Source organism: Convolutriloba macropyga, chromosome 9 (genome assembly GCF_964194025.1).
Source record: "Convolutriloba macropyga chromosome 9, txConMacr16.3, whole genome shotgun sequence".
NCBI lineage: Eukaryota > Metazoa > Xenacoelomorpha > Acoela > Convolutidae > Convolutriloba > Convolutriloba macropyga.
Genome location: NC_134476.1, coordinates 53,178,927 through 53,201,785, shown reverse-complemented (window position 1 = coordinate 53,201,785; position 22,859 = coordinate 53,178,927). Strand labels below are relative to the sequence as shown.

General features: G+C 38.0%; 2 protein-coding genes across 2 annotated transcripts in view; one reads left to right on the top strand and one right to left on the bottom strand.

The window, feature by feature from the left end:
- The first annotated feature begins 117 nt into the window (after nucleotides 1–117).
- LOC142345849 (inhibitor of growth protein 4-like) lies at nucleotides 118–21,638 on the top strand. The gene is made up of 8 exons (XM_075398260.1): nucleotides 118–373; nucleotides 875–1,050; nucleotides 1,688–1,895; nucleotides 16,062–16,224; nucleotides 16,436–16,524; nucleotides 16,848–16,975; nucleotides 20,853–20,914; nucleotides 21,299–21,638. Exons 1-8 carry the CDS (start codon nucleotides 262–264, stop codon nucleotides 21,351–21,353), a joined length of 993 nt encoding a protein of 330 aa, XP_075254375.1. The 5' UTR covers nucleotides 118–261; the 3' UTR covers nucleotides 21,354–21,638.
- The window catches only part of LOC142345850 (sperm acrosome-associated protein 9-like), a 39,181-nt gene continuing 37,765 nt past the window's right edge, over nucleotides 21,444–22,859 (bottom strand). The window contains exon 5 of the mRNA XM_075398261.1: nucleotides 21,444–21,822. Within this exon, the coding sequence (XP_075254376.1) occupies nucleotides 21,723–21,822 (100 nt within the window). The 3' untranslated portion in view covers nucleotides 21,444–21,722. The remainder of the gene's footprint in view (nucleotides 21,823–22,859) is intronic.

Here is a 22,859-nt window from a genome sequence, read left to right as displayed (position 1 = left end):
AAGCCTTATCATAACTGGTGCTTTACTATCGACACAATAGTACTTTAATGTCCGTTGCTGTTATCAAGCTTAATCATTAATGGTCAATGAAATGTTTTAAAACTTTGTTTCAGATATTTTATGGTATGACAAAGAATTGTCGTCACTTCAGTCTTAGCTGTTAGCTCCGCGTAGAATTTTTGGAAGTTTAAGGAAGACATATTCATTCTAGCTCAAATTGTCTGCAGTTGAAAATTAGTTATAATTTGAAGTGGGAGAAGGATGGCAACAGCTGCTGTGTATCTGGAACAGTATCTGGACAACCTGGATTCCCTGCCGGAGGAGATGAGGGAGAAATTTGAGAAGATCAGAGATCTGGACCAAAAAGTCATGGGTAGCTATACTTTACTGCTATTAATATAGGTTTGAACTAATAAGAACATCATAACTTTATCCACTTTTTTAAGGGTCAAGTTGTTGAATCCGGAAATGAACTATGATTGCGGTTTAAACGGCATTAATCATGTAGTGCAAAATTGTGTCGCTCTAAAAGTTTAAAGCGCTCTGTTAATCAAAAATGCTCTGATGATCAAAATATCACTGTTGAATCTGATTGCAAACAACGCTTGGTGGACCCGATTAGAAAGTTCTCGAATTGACAGCGAGCTATTTACTCATAAAGAGATTTCGCTATGAAACAATAGTAAGAACTGAATCTCCTTGAGGTTCCATTTTTTCCAACCTCTGCAAGAAGACCCTTTAAACATCATACACCATTTGCAGACAAAAATTTGATTTTCTTAGCTAAAATTTATGTAAATTCTCTACGACAGCGTTGGCGAAAACTAAGCATTGATGGTTGAATGTAGATCCTTGAGATGTGGATTGTTTTAAGAGGAGCACAAGCGGGCAGAGGGAAAGAAACTGTCCCTATTCAGAGATTTGAAGAGTGGGAGGAAGATGGAAGACCAGGAGAAGAAGAAGAGAATCACAGAGATACAGTCACTATACAGGACTTGCAACACCATTAGTGAACAGAAGTGTAATCTAGCAGGACAAGCATATGAAATGGTCAGTAGCAGCAAAACGTTATTCAGTGTGCTGCATTAATTTTGGGCCGGATTCAATGTTTCAATAACCTGACTAATTGTTCGGGGAGCTTTTTTTCACTCATTGTTTCTGTTTGTGTTGAGATTTGCTTAACCAAACCACTTCAAGTTAAATTGATACAGCAATATTGAATTTTGTTAAATTTCGGATTCAGACGACAGTGTACCTTATTAATCAGAAACATTAATAGTCTTTATTGGTAGATCGAAATAAGAATTTGTAAGATAGAATTGTTCAAGAGAGCAGTAGGAAAAGTTACTGGAATGACAGAAGTAGTATAAGACTTTACTATAATTTGTATGGCCTTTAAACTGTGCAAAAAGAACTATCTAACAAAAATTTATAAATGGATTTAGGTTTTAAAAATTGTTACTGATAGACATCTTTGAATTTTAATTCAGGACTTGTCCTGCTATGTTTTTTAAGATCTTCACACATTTTTGAAGTCAAATTGAGGCGATGATTCTGATAACGCCGAAACAGGAAGTGGAGCAAAAAAGAGTGGTTTTTCGGCATGAAATTTTTTAGTCTAATTTTAAAGTAGAGTGAAAAAATGGTGTTTGCTATAATTGGATGTAGCTTTTTAAAATTGTTACAGATAGACAAGCACATTCGTAAATTGGACACTGAGTTGGCAAGGTTTGAGGGGGAATTGAAGCAGCAGCAGATGGAACAGTTGAACCCATCGACAGGTGTTATGGGCACAGCGTCTGCAGGACCAGGAAACACTCCTCAGATGAAGGGACAAAGCGGGACAGCCAGTGGTGCCTCCTCACTCAAAAGAGACAAAGATTCTCAAGGGAGAGGTGAATGTGACTCGTGAATGCTTTCTTAACTTTGACATTTGTAAAAACGCCATTAATGTAAAAGGTACGCGACATGATTTAATAGCCGCTAAGCGATAGCTGGGTCTATTTGTCGTCTTCTGAATTTCTGATAGGCTCAACAGTGAGGGGACTCTGTCGCCCAGGAGATCGATCAAATAAAATAAACCAAAGGTTTTGAATTGGTAGAACAAGCGTTACTTTGTTACTCTTTTATTTCCCCTCTTCCACTCTTGTATGCTGTTGCAAAGTAGATTGCCTTGAAATGAGTTAATTCACAGTGGGGCTCGTAATATGAATTCTAGTTATATGGATAACAAATTAAGAAAATTACTTGCACATCAATGGAAAGGACAAACTCAGACAAATTATAATAGTAATTAAAATAATAATAAAAAACAATATCCACGGTTCACTTCCCAAGAACTAAATCAAAAAACGCTCACAGTATCCCAACTGTTATTGCAATTACAAACTTCCAAAGTTCAGTCTCCTCTCTGCTTTTCACACTAGGTTCTAAAGTTTAGTCCTACTAAACCAACTACTTTCTCTCGCTTGTGCAAAAATCTCTCCCGTGTCCAAACTTCTGAAGTTCTCCCAAAATTCTCTATGCAAACAAACGAAAATCAAATTATGATCTGTCATTCAACTGCTACCAACCATTGTTCAACTTTCTCCTTATCTTAAGTACACGACCTTTGGACTCTTATGTAAACAAATCCACTCCGCTTTATCTCATATATGAACTTGACATGTCAATCAGTGTTTGCTTATTAAACATTGAATGTTTCTCTAAAAAGTTTTTATTCCTCTATTTCCGTATCCAATTAACTAGCTGCAATCAATCCCTGAAAAAAATTACGTTGACTAAATAACTAAACTCAACCCCCCAAGCTAAGAGCAATTGTTATTCTGAGTTTTCACAACATCTTATGCAATTACCCAGTCAAAACCTGCCGAAAGGTCTAATATTCCTAAAAGCCCACAATTTGACATCTAGAGGTCATCCAAACAAAGGTCACCGGTCCAAAATGAGGGGTCAAGTTGATAAAACTAACTATTGTCACGGCAACTTCTCTCATAGTTGCACCTATCTACACAATTTCAAGGCCTAACTCCCACTAAAACACGAGCAATGACCGCGCGCAGTTTTCATTGACCTCACGGATGACCCAAAATTTCAGAACGCAATATCTCGGGAAGTAGCGGTCAAAACGTCTCTGGTTAAAAATCTCTAGTAAATTTAGGGTGCCACCAACCAAATTTCATGACCTAGTGATCAGCTGTTGCGAGTCGTGTGATATTCAAAAATTTTTCACGAGTCGTGGGTGCCGAAATCCAATAATCCGAGTTCGTCAAAATTGACCGGGGTGGGCATTTTTTGTCACTAACTGTCCTGGGTTATCATATTTCTACCATTTCAAAGTCATTCGCCCGCTCAAAAAGGCCAATTTCCGGTTTTCGGCACTCGGATTATCCCGAAGCACCGACTTCCGGTCGCTCCCGGAAGTTCAAAATAGCACCAATAGAAGGCCCTTGAAAATTTACACTAAACCTCCAACAATGATAAGACGGCTACCAATACTCCACGAGCAATTCAAATTTTACGTACCGCAGCACCTGCGTGCGCTAGTCCCGTGCAGGTTGGTGTGGGGTCAAATCTGACATCAAAATTGTATTCCTCCTACCCAAATTAGTCTACCCCCAATTTTCAGGTCAATCCGACTTCAACTTTTTGAGAAATTGCTAATTCCGTTCCATTGTTAACTATCTTCCTGCAAAAACAGCCTAATTAACGCAGAATACCCAACAAGTTATACTAACCCTCTTCCATGATCATCTCACTCATTACTCTAGACCTAATACCCATTGCAACCCTTAATTAGCCTTATAGCATACTCAAACAGTCATTTTTATATTCAAAATATCAAAGAACTTTCAAATCACACCACTTCAGGTGTTAATAGCTCGGGGTTGTGTGGTCGGATTGGCCCAAAAGATATACCAGCATGAAAGGACCCTTGGGCGTACCTGACTTTGAAATTTGGTAAACGTCCTCTGAATATAACCCTCAATGGGGGCGGTTTTGACCTGCTTGATATTTTGAAAAAATGATAAATTGACTTTTTATTTACTCTAAACCAACAAAACTTTACTTAACTAACTCAGATCGAAAAGGTGTAACCAGTGGTGCCTCTTAACTTAAAAGAGACAAAGATTCTCAAGGGAGAGACAGTGGTGCCTCCTCACTCAAAAGAGACAACGATTCTCAAGAGAGAGGTGAATGTGCCTCTTGAATGCTTTCTTAACTTTGGCATCTGTACAAACGCGATTAATGTAAAAGGTACACGACATGATTTAATAGCCGCTAAGCGATAGCTCGGTTTATTTGTCGTCTTCCGAATTTCGGATAGGCTCAACAGTGAGGGGACACTATCGCCCAGGAGATCGATCAAATAAAATAAACCAAATTTTTGAGTTGGTAGAACAAGCGTTACTTTGTTACTCTTTTATTTCCCCTTTTCTACTCTTGTATGCTGTTGCAAATTAGATTGCCTTGAAATAAATTAATTGACAATGGGGCTCGTAATATGAATTCTAGTTATATGGATAACAAATTAAGAAAATTACTTGCATTGGAAAAAAATTACATGCAATGGAAAGGACAAACTCGGACAACTTATAATAGTAATTAAAATAATAATAATAAACAATATCCACGGTTCACTTCCCAAATGAACTAAATCAAAAAACGCTCGCAGTATCCCAACTGTTATTGCAACTACAAACGTCCAAAGTTCAGTCTCCTCTCTGCTTTTCACACTAGCTTCTAAAGTTTAGTCCTAAACCAACTACTTTCTCTCGCTTGTGCAAAAATCTCTCCTGTGTCCAAACTTCTGAAGTTCTCCCAAAATTCTCTATGCAAACAAACCAATATCAAATTATGATCTGTCATTCAACTGCTAACAACCATTGTTCAACTTTCTCCTTATCTTAAGTACACGACCTTTGGACTCTTATGTAAAATGATGAGACGGCTACCAATACTCCACGAGCAATTCAAATTTTACGTCCCGCAGCAACTGCGTGCGCTAGTCCCGTGCAGGTTGGTGTGGGGTCAAATCTGACATCAAAATTGTATTCCTCCTACCCAAATTAGTCTACCCCCAATTTTCAGGTCAATCCGACTTCAACTTTTTGAGAAATTGCTAATTCCGTTCCATTGTTAACTATCTTCCTGCAAAAACAGCCTAATTAACGCAGAATACCCAACAAGTTATACTAACCCTCTTCCATGATCATCTCACTCATTACTCTAGACCTAATACCCATTGCAACCCTTAATTAGCCTTATAGCATACTCAAACAGTCATTTTTATATTCAAAATATCAAAGAACTTTCAAATCACACCACTTCAGGTGTTAATAGCTCGGGGTTGTGTGGTCGGATTGGCCCAAAAGATATACCAGCATGAAAGGACCCTTGGGCGTACCTGACTTTGAAATTTGGTAAACGTCCTCTGAATATAACCCTCAATGGGGGCGGTTTTGACCTGCTTGATATTTTGAAAAAATGATAAATTGACTTTTTATTTACTCTAAACCAACAAAACTTTACTTAACTAACTCAGATCGAAAAGGTGTAACCAGTGGTGCCTCTTAACTTAAAAGAGACAAAGATTCTCAAGGGAGAGACAGTGGTGCCTCCTCACTCAAAAGAGACAACGATTCTCAAGAGAGAGGTGAATGTGCCTCTTGAATGCTTTCTTAACTTTGGCATCTGTACAAACGCGATTAATGTAAAAGGTACACGACATGATTTAATAGCCGCTAAGCGATAGCTCGGTTTATTTGTCGTCTTCCGAATTTCGGATAGGCTCAACAGTGAGGGGACACTATCGCCCAGGAGATCGATCAAATAAAATAAACCAAATTTTTGAGTTGGTAGAACAAGCGTTACTTTGTTACTCTTTTATTTCCCCTTTTCTACTCTTGTATGCTGTTGCAAATTAGATTGCCTTGAAATAAATTAATTGACAATGGGGCTCGTAATATGAATTCTAGTTATATGGATAACAAATTAAGAAAATTACTTGCATTGGAAAAAAATTACATGCAATGGAAAGGACAAACTCGGACAACTTATAATAGTAATTAAAATAATAATAATAAACAATATCCACGGTTCACTTCCCAAATGAACTAAATCAAAAAACGCTCGCAGTATCCCAACTGTTATTGCAACTACAAACGTCCAAAGTTCAGTCTCCTCTCTGCTTTTCACACTAGCTTCTAAAGTTTAGTCCTAAACCAACTACTTTCTCTCGCTTGTGCAAAAATCTCTCCTGTGTCCAAACTTCTGAAGTTCTCCCAAAATTCTCTATGCAAACAAACCAATATCAAATTATGATCTGTCATTCAACTGCTAACAACCATTGTTCAACTTTCTCCTTATCTTAAGTACACGACCTTTGGACTCTTATGTAAAATGATGAGACGGCTACCAATACTCCACGAGCAATTCAAATTTTACGTCCCGCAGCAACTGCGTGCGCTAGTCCCGTGCAGGTTGGTGTGGGGTCAAATCTGACATCAAAATTGTATTCCTCCTACCCAAATTAGTCTACCCCCAATTTTCAGGTCAATCCGACTTCAACTTTTTGAGAAATTGCTAATTCCGTTCCATTGTTAACTATCTTCCTGCAAAAACAGCCTAATTAACGCAGAATACCCAACAAGTTATACTAACCCTCTTCCATGATCATCTCACTCATTACTCTAGACCTAATACCCATTGCAACCCTTAATTAGCCTTATAGCATACTCAAACAGTCATTTTTATATTCAAAATATCAAAGAACTTTCAAATCACACCACTTCAGGTGTTAATAGCTCGGGGTTGTGTGGTCGGATTGGCCCAAAAGATATACCAGCATGAAAGGACCCTTGGGCGTACCTGACTTTGAAATTTGGTAAACGTCCTCTGAATATAACCCTCAATGGGGGCGGTTTTGACCTGCTTGATATTTTGAAAAAATGATAAATTGACTTTTTATTTACTCTAAACCAACAAAACTTTACTTAACTAACTCAGATCGAAAAGGTGTAACCAGTGGTGCCTCTTAACTTAAAAGAGACAAAGATTCTCAAGGGAGAGACAGTGGTGCCTCCTCACTCAAAAGAGACAACGATTCTCAAGAGAGAGGTGAATGTGCCTCTTGAATGCTTTCTTAACTTTGGCATCTGTACAAACGCGATTAATGTAAAAGGTACACGACATGATTTAATAGCCGCTAAGCGATAGCTCGGTTTATTTGTCGTCTTCCGAATTTCGGATAGGCTCAACAGTGAGGGGACACTATCGCCCAGGAGATCGATCAAATAAAATAAACCAAATTTTTGAGTTGGTAGAACAAGCGTTACTTTGTTACTCTTTTATTTCCCCTTTTCTACTCTTGTATGCTGTTGCAAATTAGATTGCCTTGAAATAAATTAATTGACAATGGGGCTCGTAATATGAATTCTAGTTATATGGATAACAAATTAAGAAAATTACTTGCATTGGAAAAAAATTACATGCAATGGAAAGGACAAACTCGGACAACTTATAATAGTAATTAAAATAATAATAATAAACAATATCCACGGTTCACTTCCCAAATGAACTAAATCAAAAAACGCTCGCAGTATCCCAACTGTTATTGCAACTACAAACGTCCAAAGTTCAGTCTCCTCTCTGCTTTTCACACTAGCTTCTAAAGTTTAGTCCTAAACCAACTACTTTCTCTCGCTTGTGCAAAAATCTCTCCTGTGTCCAAACTTCTGAAGTTCTCCCAAAATTCTCTATGCAAACAAACCAATATCAAATTATGATCTGTCATTCAACTGCTAACAACCATTGTTCAACTTTCTCCTTATCTTAAGTACACGACCTTTGGACTCTTATGTAAAATGATGAGACGGCTACCAATACTCCACGAGCAATTCAAATTTTACGTCCCGCAGCAACTGCGTGCGCTAGTCCCGTGCAGGTTGGTGTGGGGTCAAATCTGACATCAAAATTGTATTCCTCCTACCCAAATTAGTCTATCCCCCAATTTTCAGGTCAATCAGACTTCAACTTTTTGAGAAATTGCTAATTCCGTTTCATTGTTAACTATCTTCCTGCAAAAACAGCCTATTTAACGCAGAATACCCAACAAGTTATACTAACCCTCTTCCATGATCATCTCACACATTACTCTAGACCTAATACCCATTGCAACCCTTAATTAGCCTTATAGCATACTCAAACAGTCATTTTTCCATTCAAAATATCAAAAAACTTCCAAATCACACCACTTCAGGTGTTAATAGCCCGGGGTTGGATGGTCGGATTGGCCGAAAAGGTATACCAGCCTGAAAGGACCATTGCGCGTACCGGACTTTAAAATTTGGAAAACTTCCTCTGAATATAACCCTCCATGGGGGCGGTTTTGATCTGCTTGGTGGTATTTTGAAAAAATGATAAATTGACTATATTTAATCTGAATCAACAAAACTTTACTTAACTAACTCAAATCGAAAAGCTTTAACCGGCCGCGCATCCACTACATATAGAAAATCATTAGGGGAACATCCTGACAAATTTTCAGAGTCCAATGATGAATATAATTTGAAGACATATATATACCAGGTTTTGGGTGCCCATTATTTTGCAAGTTTGAAATCGCATTTTTGTTTCCTTTAAATTGAAATTCTAATTCTGTTCAACGTATCTTGTTCACTTCAAATGTTCGCTCGCTACTTTTCTTCTATATTTAAATCACTCATTTGTACCTTGGCCTGATGCACAAATACAGCTTTGTTAAGTCAATTAAGTATTTTGACAGCTCAATATGCTTTTGTTCATTAATCTGTTTGTTTAAGATATATCACTCAACTCACATCTATGGCGCCTTCGAAACAGTAACCATTTAAAAAAGAAATTTATTGTCAAACACCTAATTAACTTGTCTAAGTTGATCTAAATTATCTAACTTACTCGCAGTTTCTACTTACGACAGTTTCCTGCGTTCTACACTCCTCCCTCCTAGATTATTATTCTCCCGAATAATTGCAAGCCGTTGTCCTGTGACCGGATTAACTTACTCCTACGTACTTTAACAATAGTCGACCTACGGAAGTGAACCGCTTCTGTTTAGCTCCTGGTTAATATAAATTAACTGCACTAAAATTTGGATAGCGGTTGATTAAATCAGATTTGAAATTACTTTGACATTTTCACATTTTAACATATTCTATCTAATTCATCAACATTGATTTTTGATCAAATTCTTTTGACTCTAATATACATCCTACCCGAAAATCCCCAAATCACTAAAGTAAAAAAAACTAATCTAAAAATAGGTCTACCAAAACAACACATTTCCCTTACTCATCTTTTTTTGAAATTTTTTTTTCTACGGCTATAATGCTTGATCAACTTGTCCTAATAAATCAAATTAAAACGATGTAGGCAAAAATTGGGTAAGAGGCTTGAATAACTTAGATGTCAACGTCCCTCTCATCATAAACTCGTGCACCTGTACATGAAAACCTTCTTCCTCTGATGCTTGACTGGATTTGCACCTCCTCTTGCACTGTAGCTGCCATTTCGCCGGTAATCCTGCCATGAGCTACCCTGATGCTTCCAAACGACTCCACCTCTCCTTCCGGCTCAACAATCGGTTCTCCAGCAACAGATGAGCAATCTTCGGAAATCGCGATGCAATCCTTCTCTCCACATTCTGCTCAGCTTCCATCGAAAACCCTCTAGAGTCCTCCCTTCTAGGCTGTTGATCATCATGAACCCAACTGTGCAACACTGTAGCCATTGACTCTTGATCGTATTTCCCTGTTCTGTCAATTCCAAAGCTTTCCCCTTGATGCTCATCCGTTGGTTCGACCGAAACACGGCCACTAAGCCGACTTGCATTCAATTGCGATTGCACCCATTCCTCCAGCTCTTTTCAAAACTGTGCGAAATTACTTCGGTCACCTGCTGTCTTATCGTTTTGATCCTTCTGTGTTTCAGATACCAACTCCCGATCAATTCCTCCTGAACTTTTCCGTTTCTCCAAAATGTCCACAGAGCACTCAGTTGTACACATTTTGTCTCATCAGCCACATGTGTTGCATTGCAGAAGTTCCAGTGCATACCTCCTGTCTTTAACTCCATCAAGCCCCAGGCACCCAACATATCGTTTCTACTAGTTTTGACATCACCGCCAAAGCTGCTCGCTATTAGAGTTACATTGTCGCATGCTACTGAGTTCAAACTCGCATCGCTTCTCTCATCGTTCACATCAAGTTCCTCTACATTCGAAAAATCTGTATCCGAAATATCTTCAAACCAATAGTCATCAGACTGTTCATCGCTTAGCTCCTCAGACTCTTGTGACAAAACATAATCCTTTTCCATAGCATGATTCTCATCTGGTCCACAAGGCTCAACACTCCCCTCGATGCCTTTTTCTGTCGGAATTTTTCTGATGCCGCCGTTTTCGTATTCGCTTAGCGCTGCTCTATAGGTTTCCTGATTTATTTGACCACAAACTTCATTCGTAAACTCGACCTCAGTTCCAGTTTGCACTTCATTGCCGTAACCTGGAATTCTTATTCTACTACCATTCTCAACAATTCTCGTTTCTTCCAGTTCTCCAAACAAATCTTTACTAAATGCTCCTTTTCTTGATACAACACAGCAAAACCAAATGCCAAACCCTTCAGTACTTTTGCCGGGTTGCCGAAACTCATTCATTAAAGAAGTGTCAACGCTTCTACTTTTATCAATCACCTGCCTTTGAGAACACTGCTGTTGCGTTCTCTGATCCACAGTATCACCGGTTTCAATGAATTCAGCCCTACTTCCCGCTTTCCCTCTAACAAAAAATTTGTAGCTTTGCTCATAATTAATTGGATTGTCAGACAATCGTATTTCAAACTGATATAGCATCTCTTTTAGTGTCCATTCTTGCTTCCCCGGAGTTGACCGCCAATAACCTCTTGGTAAATCACTTACTGCATTCAAGGCCCAACCACACAATTTTGTCGACAACTACTTCATCATCTCTTCTTCCGGCCATCCCAGCTTCATGCCAGTGCTCAAATTATGTTCACGCCAAACTTCCCCAAACTTCGTAGTCTGATGACGGAAAACGCTTCACCAATTGATAATTAAACATAATCAAACTATTGGTAACCCAAATCGCAAATATAGGTCAACTTTCAGTGTGATCTCAGCAGTTTTTCCGAAGAAAAATATGGCACGCTCTCCAAATAATCAGATAAACCACAGCAAAAAGTAACAAAAAAATGACGCCCACCCAGGAGCGTCACTGTCGTCTTCTGAATTTCTGCTAGGCTAAACAGTGAGGGGACTCTGTCGCCCAGAAGATCGATCAAATAAAATAAACCAAAGTTTTTGAATTGGTAGAGCAAGTATTACTTTGTTACTCTTTTATTACCCCTCTTCCACTCTTGTATGCTGTTGCAAATTAGACTGCCTTGAAATAAGTTAATTCACAATGGGGCTCGTAATATGCATTCTAGTTATATGGATAACAAATGTAAGAAAATTACTTGCACATCAATGGACAGAACAAACTCTGACAACTTTTAATAGTAATTAAAATAATATTAAAAGTAATATCCACTGTTCACTTCCCAAAAGAACTAAATCGAAAAACGCTCACAGTATTCCAACTGTTATTGCAATTACAAATTTCCAAAGTACAGTCTCCTCTCTGCTTTTAACACTAGCTTCTAAAGTTTAGTCCCGCTTTTGCAAAATCGCTTGTGCAAAATCGCTTGTACTTTCTCTCGCTTGTGCAAAAATCTTCCCTGTGTCCAAACTTCTGAAGTTCTCCCAAAGTTCTCCAAAATCTGCGAAAATTTCTCTGTGTCACTTCAATTTATACTCAACCAATACGTTCTTGTCTTAAGCAAACAAACCCTAATCTCTAAAGTAAACATTGGAACTTACACTTGAAATCTGTTACATTCTGTTGGAGGGATTTGTTTGCTATGCAAACAAACCAATGTCAAATTATGATCTGTCATTCAACTGCTACCAACCATTGTTCAACTTTCTCCTTGTCTTAGGTACACGACCTTTGGACTCTTATGTAAACAAATCCACTCCGCTTTATCTCATGTATGCACTTGACATGTCAATCAGTGTTAGCTCAATAAACATTGAACGTTGCTCTGAAAAGTTTTTTTGTTCCTCTATTTCTGCTATCCAATTAACTAGCTGCAATCAATCCCTGTCAAAAATCATGTGTTGAATAAATAACTAAACTCAACCCTCAAAGTTAAGAGCAACTGTTATTGTGAATTTTCAAATTTCATGCAATTCCCCAGTTAAAACCTGCCGAAAAGTCTAATTTTCCTAAGAGGTCACATTTTGACCTCTAGGGGTCATCCAAAGGTCACCCGTCCAAAACGAGGGGTCAAGTTGATAAAACTAAATATTGTCACGGAAACTTCTCTCATAGTTGCACCTATCTACAAAATTTCATGGCCTAACTCCCACTAAAACACGAGAAATGACCGCGCACACATTTCATCGGCCTCCCGGATGACCCAGAAATTCAGAACGCAATATCTCGGGAAGTAGCGGTCAAAACGTCTCCGGATAAAAATTTTTAGTAAATTTAGGGTGCCACCAACCAAATTTCATGACCTAGTGATCAGCCGTTGCGAGTCGTATGATGTTAAAAAAAATTTAACGAGTCGTGGGTGCCCAAACCCGAAAGATCCGAGTTCGTCAAAATTGACCGGGATGGGTATTTTTGTCACTAACTGTCCTGGGTTATATTTTTACCATTTCAAAGTCTTTCGCCCGCTCAAAATGGCCAATTTCCGGTTTTCGGCACTCGGATTATCCCGAAGCTCCGGCTTCCGGTCGCACCCGGAAGTTTAAGATAGCACCAATTGAAGGCCCTTGAAAATTGACACTAACCCTCCGAAAATCATAAGGCTGCTACCAATACTCCACGATCAATTCAAATTTTACTTCCCGCAGCACCGGCGTGCCCTAGTCCCGTGCAGTTTGATGTGGGGCCAAATCTGACGTCAAAATCGGATTTCTCGTACCCAAATTGGTCTATCCCCCAATTTTCAGGTCAATCCGGCTTCAACTTTTTGCGAAATTGCTAATAACGTCTCAATGTTAACTATTTTTCTGTAAAAACAGCTTGTTTAACGCAGAATACCCAAAATGTTATACCTTTTTCCATGATCATCTCACACATTACTCTAAACCTTATGCCCATTGCAACCCTTGATTAGCCTTATATCATACTCAAACAGTCATTTTTCTATTCAAAATATCGAAAACCTTCAAATCACACCACTTCCGGTGTTAATAGCTCGGGGTTGGGTGGTTGGATTGGCCCATAAGGTATACCAGTCAGAAAGGACCATTGGGTGTACCTGACATTCAAATTTGGCAAACGTTTGCTTAATATAACCCTACATGGGGGGTTAAGATCTGCTTTGTGGTATTTTGTGAAACTGCTAAATTGCCTTTTTATTTACTCCAAATCAACAAAACTTTAGTTAACTAAACTTAACTAACTCAAATCGAAAAGATTTAACCGGCAGCGCATCCATTTTATATAGAAAATCATTAGGGGAACATCCTCACAAATTTTCACAGTCCAATGACGAATATAATTTGAAGACTTGAGTGTACCAGGTTTTGGGTGCCCATTATTTTGCAGGTTTGAAATCGCTTTTTTCCTTCAAATTGAAATTCCAATTCTGTTCAAAGTATCTAGTCCACTTCAAATGTTCGCTCTCTAGTTTTTCTTCTAAATTTAAATCACTCATTTCGACTTTGGCCTGATGCACAATTACAACTTCGCTAATTCGACTAAGTATTTTGACAGCTCAATATGCTTTTGTTCATTAATTTGGTTGTTTAAGATATATCACTCAACTCCCGCCTTCGAATTAATAACCCTTTAAGATAAGAAAGGTTTTAAACACCTAATTAACTTGTCTAAGTTGACCCAAATTATCTAACTTACTCGCAGTTTCTACTTATGACAATCCCTGCGTTCTACACTATTATTGACCTTCTCTTGGTGTTACTTAAAAATTCAAGAGTTTGAGTTGTAATGGAGCGCTGCCTTTTTACGACTCGAAGCGGTGTATTTGAGAAGTGTCTTTTTTATTTATTTTTTAAGCATTTATTGGATTTAATTATTTGTTGGGTCAACAGGCTTGAATTGGCTATGGTAATAATTATAGGTTTGCTTTGATAGTGTTTATTTAGTAGATTGTGAATATATGATGAATTTCATGCTTATTTGAAAGTTTCTCACTGCTTTGCTGGTTTTTAACAAATTCTTGTTCGTTTTTTTCCATTCATTGCGAATCTTAATACGGTTTTTGCTTGAGGAATTTTTAAGGTACTAATTTATTACAGTTCTGTTGTTATAAAACAGTGTTTTTATGGACAAATATGACATGAAATCGAGATATTTTTTAATCACGTAACCAATTTCTTGTAGTTTTTCAATATTTCTTCAAAAGTAGCAAAGTGTTTGAGCCTATGATGACCTGCCTAATGTTGTGTGAGCATTGCAATGTCTTCAATTGAATAGAAAGTTTTTTTTTGTATTTGGGCGAACTTCTTTACATAAAGCGGTCATTGAATTTTCTGATTTTTTAACTCAGCTGGGTTTTAGAGCTATTATTTTCTTTGAAATGATTTTTTCGAAAGTTTTATGGTTGGTTTTTTTAAGCACTTCGGGTCGTGTCCGGAATTCTTTATATAATTTTTTTGGGAGTGTACTTATAACAGGATATAAAAGTTAATTCCGCGCGTGAAAACTAAGAAGTGTTTAGGTCAAACGGGTGAGCGAATTGAAGATCGAAAAGAGATGTTTGTGACTGATTTTGGCTTGCATAATCGTGTACGAGAAATCTTTTAATTTCAATTGCGCCAAAAAAATTTATCGTTTGCATTGTTGCTTGTGCTGTTTTAAAAAGTAATTGCATTTTACAAATTCCTTTTTTTGGCAATTTTTGGTCAATTCCTTTTTTGGGCAATTTCATTATTTTATTCAAGATTATTGCCTTTTCATCACTTGTTATTTGAAAAACTTTTTTGGCGTAAAGTTCAAGTCGTACCTGGAATTTTTCCGATTGTTTTTCTTATGATCTGTTCACAGATTTTGAATACTTTGATGTAAATTGGAGTAGTGATTTTGGTTTCGCTGAACTGAAGTGGAGCGACAACGTCAGTTGTTTGGCTGTGTGAAATATTACCCTTATTTTCAAGTTGAGTGGGAAAGCGGTGTTAAAATAAAAATGCGCTTTTTCGTGAGTAGTTTTTGTTCACATGAAGCAATTTGGTTATAATTTTGTTATTTTTCAATTTTTTGATCGGATTTTTTCGAAACAATTTTCCGAGCGCATTCGCACTCATTTCTGGGTTGCTTAGTCAATGAAATAGTTGTGGTTTGTCCTGCTATTTTTGCCAAGAATTTTAACGACCATATGACGTCACGATCACTTCAATCTCCTTTTTTCCCCTTCATGCAATTTGGACTCAATTACGTGCTTGACGATAATTCACTCCTAGTGGCGCGAGTTTTTTGTTCATTCGGGTGTATAAGATTATGGTCACTGGTGACTTACCTTGCTCTCAAAATTGACTTTCACCACTATCGAAATGACCTTCTTTACTCAAATTCAAGGATATAAGGTCAACTATGTGTGTGTCCCTCTATTTGAAGGTTATTTGAGAGCAGCTAATAGATGCGGCAAAAGGTTGTACAGATTTTAAAATATAACATCAAGTCAGTTACTAAAGAAGAAGTAAAATATTTAGTTTTTGCTCTGTTGAAACTGTTGAATCTTTGAAACCGCAGATCTACAATCTCACCTAGCCCCGTCCACCCTCCATCGTGGTTTTATACGACTTGCCGATTTGGACCCCCACTTGTCTAGCCCCCCCCCCCCTCCCTCATGTGATTTCGCAATTAAGCAACCACCGTGCATGTACAATTGTTCAAGAGCATTGACGAGTTTACTTAATTTTTTTAAATGTCGATGGGACTTATAAAATACTAAGTGCTTTCTTGTGGAAATGAGCAGGTTATGTTTTAGGACAGCAGAAGGGCACGTCACATGGAAGCAACCAGAAGAGTGGCGGAGGAAAGGGAGGAGGTGGTGGGGGTAGCGAGACAGGCAAGAGGAGGAGGAAGAACGAGGCTGCATCATACAACTCTGAGTTACTCGGGTTCAACATGAAAGGACACTCTTCCAACAAGTAAGATGGTGCTTTTCCATTTTAAACTAAAATTTCTGAATTTATAGAAGGCTTGAGAAAGCAGGGCTGTAAATTGTTGCACTCACGTCTGCGTTTCTTGCTCTAAGACGTTCTTATCTTTCTTAAGAATTTTTGTGAACTTCTCATTTTTATGAGTAATGTTGGGCCTCATACGATTTTTGAAAAAAAATGACGCTATGTGGTGTTTTAGAGATGCATCTTCTGGTGGTCAAGGTATCTCAGCAGTCGGTGCCTCTCTACCTCCAACTGGTCAGTCATCAGGAGCAGCAGCAATTCTGGGTCAGTTTTAACTCTTTCATGTCTAGACTAAAAGGTGTCTGTGGTTTGCTCTGCTTAAAATAGAAGACACTCGAAGTGGATTTTTCGTAGCCAGGTATTATATACGGACGAATTACTCCAGAGCTTTATGTTTGGAATATTTAGCGTTTTTATTTACTTAGTCGTGCTGAATGGAAATTTTGCTGACTCCTTAGCCTAATAGTAGTGGAACGAGCTGACATGAGATATTGAGTAAAGTTTTAACAATTGAATTTTCTCTGGAGTAAAGGTCTCAAACTCTTGAATCTATTGATCTGTCGGAGGAATGGCCTGTTTCTGTTCAGGACTCCCTGAGATGATTGGGGGTGCAGCTGTTGATGTGCTGGATATGCCCGTGGACCCGAATGAGCCCACCTATTGTATCTGTCAACAGGTGTCCTACGGGGAGATGATTGGATGTGACAACCCAGATGTGAGTGTTTATTACTTCAATTCTAAATGAAGTCCTATAGCATGACCTTTGATCACCTACAGAAAAGTCACGTTGATACAAATGGTTCGAGAAATTTATTCATTTTTAATTGCTCTCGAACAAAGTTTGAAGCAATTATTAATAGCCGCCTCAGCTTCTCAGGCGGCTATTATAGCGCTCCTAATTTTTTTTTAAATTCAAAGAATTTTTACAATCTAAAGAATTGGAATTGTATTGGGGCGCTGTCTTTTTTTTAAAGATCTGCTTACACATTTCCGTGTTTTTTGAAGTCAAATGGGAGTCGTGATTTTAGTCACGCCTAAACAGGAAGTGGAGCGAAAAAGCGAGTGGTTTTGTGGCGTGAAATTTTTTCACTCTAATTTTGAAGTAAAGTGAAAAAACGGTGTTTGGACAAAAATTCGCTTTCTCGCCTATTGGTTTTTTTTGTTCACATGCACCAGTTTCACTTTGAATTTTGGTGTTTTTCAATTTTTTTGGATCGGATTTTTTCTAAATGGTTTTCTCAATCCATTCATAGTTCATTCTAGGCCTAGTTTTTTGTTTGAATCAGATTTCCATTTCTCGCTAGTGGTTTTTTTCACATGCGGCATTTTGACATTGATTTTCTGTTTTTTTTTTATTTTTGTGATCTGATTTTTCTAGAAATGGGTTTCCCAATTCACTCATAGTCCGTTATAGGTTTAATTTTTGGTTTAGTCAATGAAAATTCTTTTAATTGTACGTTCTGTCACTGTTCTCTCGTCATGCTAAAAGGGTTTTTAGACAGCAGTTGCTCAGCAAAGCAATTCAAAATGAACAGAGGCAGTATCAAAAAACTAAATCAAGAAATAGTAACAGGATAAATCCATAAAGCCCAATTTTAGATGCCCGTTACTCGAACTTTGTTCTTAGTTACCATCTTCAATGCTTATTGGCATTGATACTAGCGCCTGTGTGGTGTCACTACGAAAAAGAAGTATGTTCAGCTCCAAAATGACATCAAAATAGTTCGCACTTCAAAATTGTTTGTACAGAAATCAATTTTTCACTAGTTTTTTCTCTTCTTTCAATCCCAATCTTGTTTATGGGAATTGATGGCGGCTATTTTCTGGCAATCTGCCGGGTATGTTTGTAAAAGTGTTTGCGTCTCTCAATGACTTGAAGAGGAGTATTGGTATTACACAGATTTTGTTAAGCTGATGCAAGGTTGTTCATGACTTGAATTTTGACCTTTCTTTTCGAACATTTACCTCAAGTAGCTTAGTCTGTAATGTATAGTAATGAGAAACTACTGGTAATAAGGTGAAAAGGCCAGTTTCAGAATTTCGATCCCATATAAGTCCCTCTCACCTATCTAAATACAGACCCAAAAACCTGCCTATCAAATCCCCTGCCTACCCCGCAGCCTACCTATCTCTCCACCTACCTCCTATACCTACCACCCCCCGCAACTATTTACCCCACGAAACCCGAATGACCCCCACATGTAGGCCCTACCTACATACCCCCTGGGCACCTATCTACTGCCTGCATTCCCCCATCTACCATCCCACCCCCACATAACCTACCCGACTCCAAATACCTACCCCGTACACCTACCTAACTCCCAACCTACCTGCGCTCACCTCCCATGCCTACCCACATTCGTAACTAACAATTGGTTGTTTCTAACTATATATTGCTTTGTTTTTCTTTCCTGATATTTCTGAAATAGGTAGCTTTAGTTAAGAGTTTTTTTATTGCACGACTCTTTGCGTCGTTTCCGGTGTTCTAATGGTTGTTCTATATTCTAATTTATTACTTCACTGTTTTTGCGCTTTTGTTCTAGAGCATTCTTCGACTTCTTGAGTGACTGTGATACTTTTCTTCGTTTTTGTGTGATCCAAGATGCTCTCGTTCTGAAATAAAGTTCATTGGAGAACTCTATTGTGAGCGAAAGGAAATCAAAGCAATTTTAGCTGAGTGTTTAAGATGTCAGACTGCTTGCCCTGAAGTCGTTGGAACCCCGGTGGGGTTGTGTTTTTTGCAGGCTAGTCTCTGAGTATGCGATTTACCAAAACTGTTTTCAGACAATTTTTTGGTGTGAAGGGTGGTTCCTATCTCAAAGTTTGACTCCCTCAGTCACCACAAATCCCTTGGTCACCACCAACACTTCATGTGCAGCCTACTTCACCCCCTCGTCTAGTCCTCTCAACCCTACCTCACTCATCTCTTGATAGCAATTGATACCCTGTAAGGCGTTTGTTTGTCTCTGTTGTCTCTTGAGATAGCCCTACATCACAGGATCATGCCTCATTTAAAATTGGGAACGTTTGGAAGTTAAATTGAGAAACATTTTAATTACTAAATTGTTTTTTGAGTTCAATATTTTGAAGGATAGAAAAGCTTTAACAACAACTTTTGGTTTCGTATAATTAGATCTATGCTGTTCTCCCTCTGCACTGGCTTTTATGACCCTCATTTTGTAAACGATGGTTTGATACACAGCTCCTTACTACCTAAATGGTATCACGCACGATTTTTCTCGTAAAAATTAAACGCGCTTCAATGAGCTTCGACGCGTTTTTTGTCAACATTACTCAAACTAAAAATGTTCTCTTGTTTGCCAATTTTTGTAGTGAATTTTGAAGGCGTGGGTAAAGTCACTTTTTCGTTGGAAGTTTTTGACCTCTTGTCCTCGAAAACGAGATAAACAAGTAAAGTCCGTAGGGTTTTAAGTTGATTAGCAGCTCTCTTAGAGGAGAGGAGGTTTACTACTCAAAGTTTAGAATTCATCGAATGTGATGGGAAGTCATAATTTTCTACCTCCCCTGCACCAATCCACTCACTTCCAAACATATTTATTGGACCCCCTTTAACTGCCGCCGTCATCTTCTTGGTCGACTATTATTGGGCTCCTACTTTGTTTGTGCATTTTCTTACTTCAGAATCAAGAAGCAAGAATTTGTCAATCAAGAAGCAAGAATTTTGTCATCTCTTCTTCTACTTTTTCCGCTTTTCGTCGAAATCTTTTTAAATTCTATAGGCTAGTTAATTGCTCTCAAACGGTAAGCCCCCCATGCTGCGCTCACCTCACACCCCTCCAATTAAGCTAAAGCTGGCTTCACTAAACCGTAGCTAGGTAATGATGAAGCTAACCGCTAGTCGGTCGGTCGTTTGAGAGTAATTCGCTCGACGTTAGTTGGTTATTAATTGCTCTCGAACGAAGTTAGTTTGTAGCAATTATGTTAGTCCTGTCGGGCTTTTTTATGCGATTTTTTTGCTTGACGAATTTTTTGTCTGACCTATCGTCCCCAAAAACGGGAACAGGTAACCCCGGAGGGCATTAATTTCTCTCGGAGCTGTTTTGCCAAAACTGTTTTAAGGAGACAATTTCATCGTTTGAAGGGCGGTTCTTAGTCTTAAAAATTTGACCCCTTGTGTCACCCCCCCCCCCCCCAACCCAACATCCACCCTCATCCAACCACGGCGATTTGGACCCCCCTCTCGTCCAGCTCACAATACTACACCCATCACTTGACCCCCCCCCCCCCCCACTCCGCGGACACCCACCTGATGCATCCCGAAACCTCAGCTGGTTACTACCGAATCCCACCGCTCACCAGTCGTTAGGCGGTTATGTTATAAATTTTTTGAAGTTTTCTCCACCTACATATGGCTGAGAGTTCAAAATCAGTTTTTTCAGAATTTCAGAAAAATAATTGAATTACATTTGTTTTAGAAAAACTTTGGTGACGTTGCAAATACACTTCTGTTCGATCGATTGAAATGTAACAATTTTAAAAAAATAGATTTATGTTGCTCAATGGGATATTTAGTTCGATTAACCAATAGGTGTGTGTGTGTCAGTTCAATAACGTGTTCTGTGCTATTTCAGTGTCCAATTGAGTGGTTCCATTTCAACTGTGTGGGTCTCTCTGCCAAACCTAAAGGAAAATGGTGAGTGTTCAAATGACTACAGAAACAAGTTCCTTCTTTCACTCCCAACGTCCCTCTTGGCAAATTTTCCGATTGATTGTTTGTTGTTAAGTCTTCTGCTTTAATTGATATCGATTTATTTAAACAACCTGGCTATAGGCTTTGAATCTCTTTTAACGGAGGTTTTTGTACAAGGAGTTTTGAATCAAATTTTTTACAAGGAGTTTTTGAATCAGTTTTTTTACAAGGAGCTCTAAAATTTTGCTCAATAAACGGACGAAAACTTCGACATTGAAATTCCATGTTCCAAAATTAAAATCCGATGTGTTGCTTCTCAAGAATTCAGATGTTCCAACAGACTTTTGCAGAAATTGAATGCTAGTTATCAACGTTATCATGTTTTAGGTTTTGCTATCGCTGCAGTGCGGAAAGGAAGAAGAAATTGACCTCTAATGCGTAAATTAACGTGCAGTGCTCCAGGCCTCAATACTCGTCCAATCAGTTGTGGGGTCTACTTCTCTCTCTCGTTATTCAAGACATACAAAACTACTCACATGTGCAAACTTGAATTGAATCAACAATCCGGTTACTTATGTGGATTTTTCAGTGCAATGTTGTTCAAAAATAACTATAAACAATCTCCAATAATTACTTTCCGTTATTTTTCTCTCATGTCTATTTTTGTCTTCAATTTCTGCAGTGTAAATCATTGTTTGTATTTTCTCAATTGATTCTTCTTAATTTATTTTTTTTCACACGCAAAGTTTTAATCGTTTTGAAAGTTTTCGTCAGATCGATTTATTATGTTTTCATTGCAATCTCTTTTTGTTCATAATTTCCTCGTGTATCCTCTTCCTGATGCTGGTCTAAGTGGTTTGAATTCGGCTGGGAACTTTATCCTGGCTGAGTGGTCTCTCGAGGGTCCGTACCTAAAAAAAGATTAATAGAGTGAAAAGGATTTGACTTGACGCCTTCTGGACCAAAATTGGCCTCTTTTTGTTGCCGCAAATCAAAAACATACATATTTTTTAATTGCATTTTTTATATTTTGCGTGTTCTTACTGTTGCTTAATTTGACTTATGTTTTGCGGGTAACCACTCAACATTTATCAACGGTATCTAAAGAGTTGAGCGTCGGGCAACTTGTAGAGATATTTTAGGAATTAAAGACGAATGTTGATTTTTTTGCGGTTCTTTATTTTTTTGTTATTTGGTCTTCTGTGTTTTTAATATTCCTGATCATTTATTTTTCCGACTCACATTGGCTGCGGAGGAACTACACACTCAAACGGTTTTTTTGTTCAGTCAATTTTGTCTGATCGATATATTGATCGTAGAGAGTGGTATCATTAGAACGCCCGCCAAGCGTAGAATACAGAATTAGAAAGATGTTTTGAATTTCGTTTTTTCCACTGAGTTAACGCGGTTCAATTTTTGTGAATATTTGACGTATTTCAGTCGTTTTTGTTCACATTTTCCGTATTTTTCCGCTCATTTTTTGTCAATTTTGCTAAGAAATATGTAAAAACTCTTCTCAAAAGTGTTAATGATTATAATTGTAAAGACAGAATAAATGTGCTGAACAATTTGATCCAAAATTTGTGCTAAAAATGTGGCAAAATTTTCACAATTTATCCTTTTACAATCAAAAATGCAGTCCTATATTTTCTGATCAAATTAGCCGGAAGCAGGAACTTTAAAATAAAGACACAAGCTTCTCAAACTCCAAAAATATCTAGTGTTACTTTCGTTTGCTATGAGTGTTTCGGAATTAATTATTCGCAGGTGTTTTTCCAATGTAACCCTAATAATTATCAAGAATTCAGCAATTATCTTTGTATGTTGACTTTTTCATGAACGGATGTATTTCTCTAATATTTGGAACAAACACCTGTTTCTAATGGACGACAACAATATCATGGCTACGACTGGTCTGAATTGGGTTTGAATTTTGCGTGTTGCAGTT

Bases quoted from the DNA above. Each gene is read 5' to 3' on its own strand.
- LOC142345849 (XM_075398260.1), top strand. From the start codon at position 262: ATGGCAACAGCTGCTGTGTATCTGGAACAGTATCTGGACAACCTGGAT. The intron at 1,051-1,687 runs GTCAGTAGCAGC...AAATTGTTACAG, and splicing joins CAGGACAAGCATATGAAATG to ATAGACAAGCACATTCGTAA. The intron at 16,976-20,852 runs GTGAGTGTTTAT...GTGCTATTTCAG, and splicing joins TTGGATGTGACAACCCAGAT to TGTCCAATTGAGTGGTTCCA.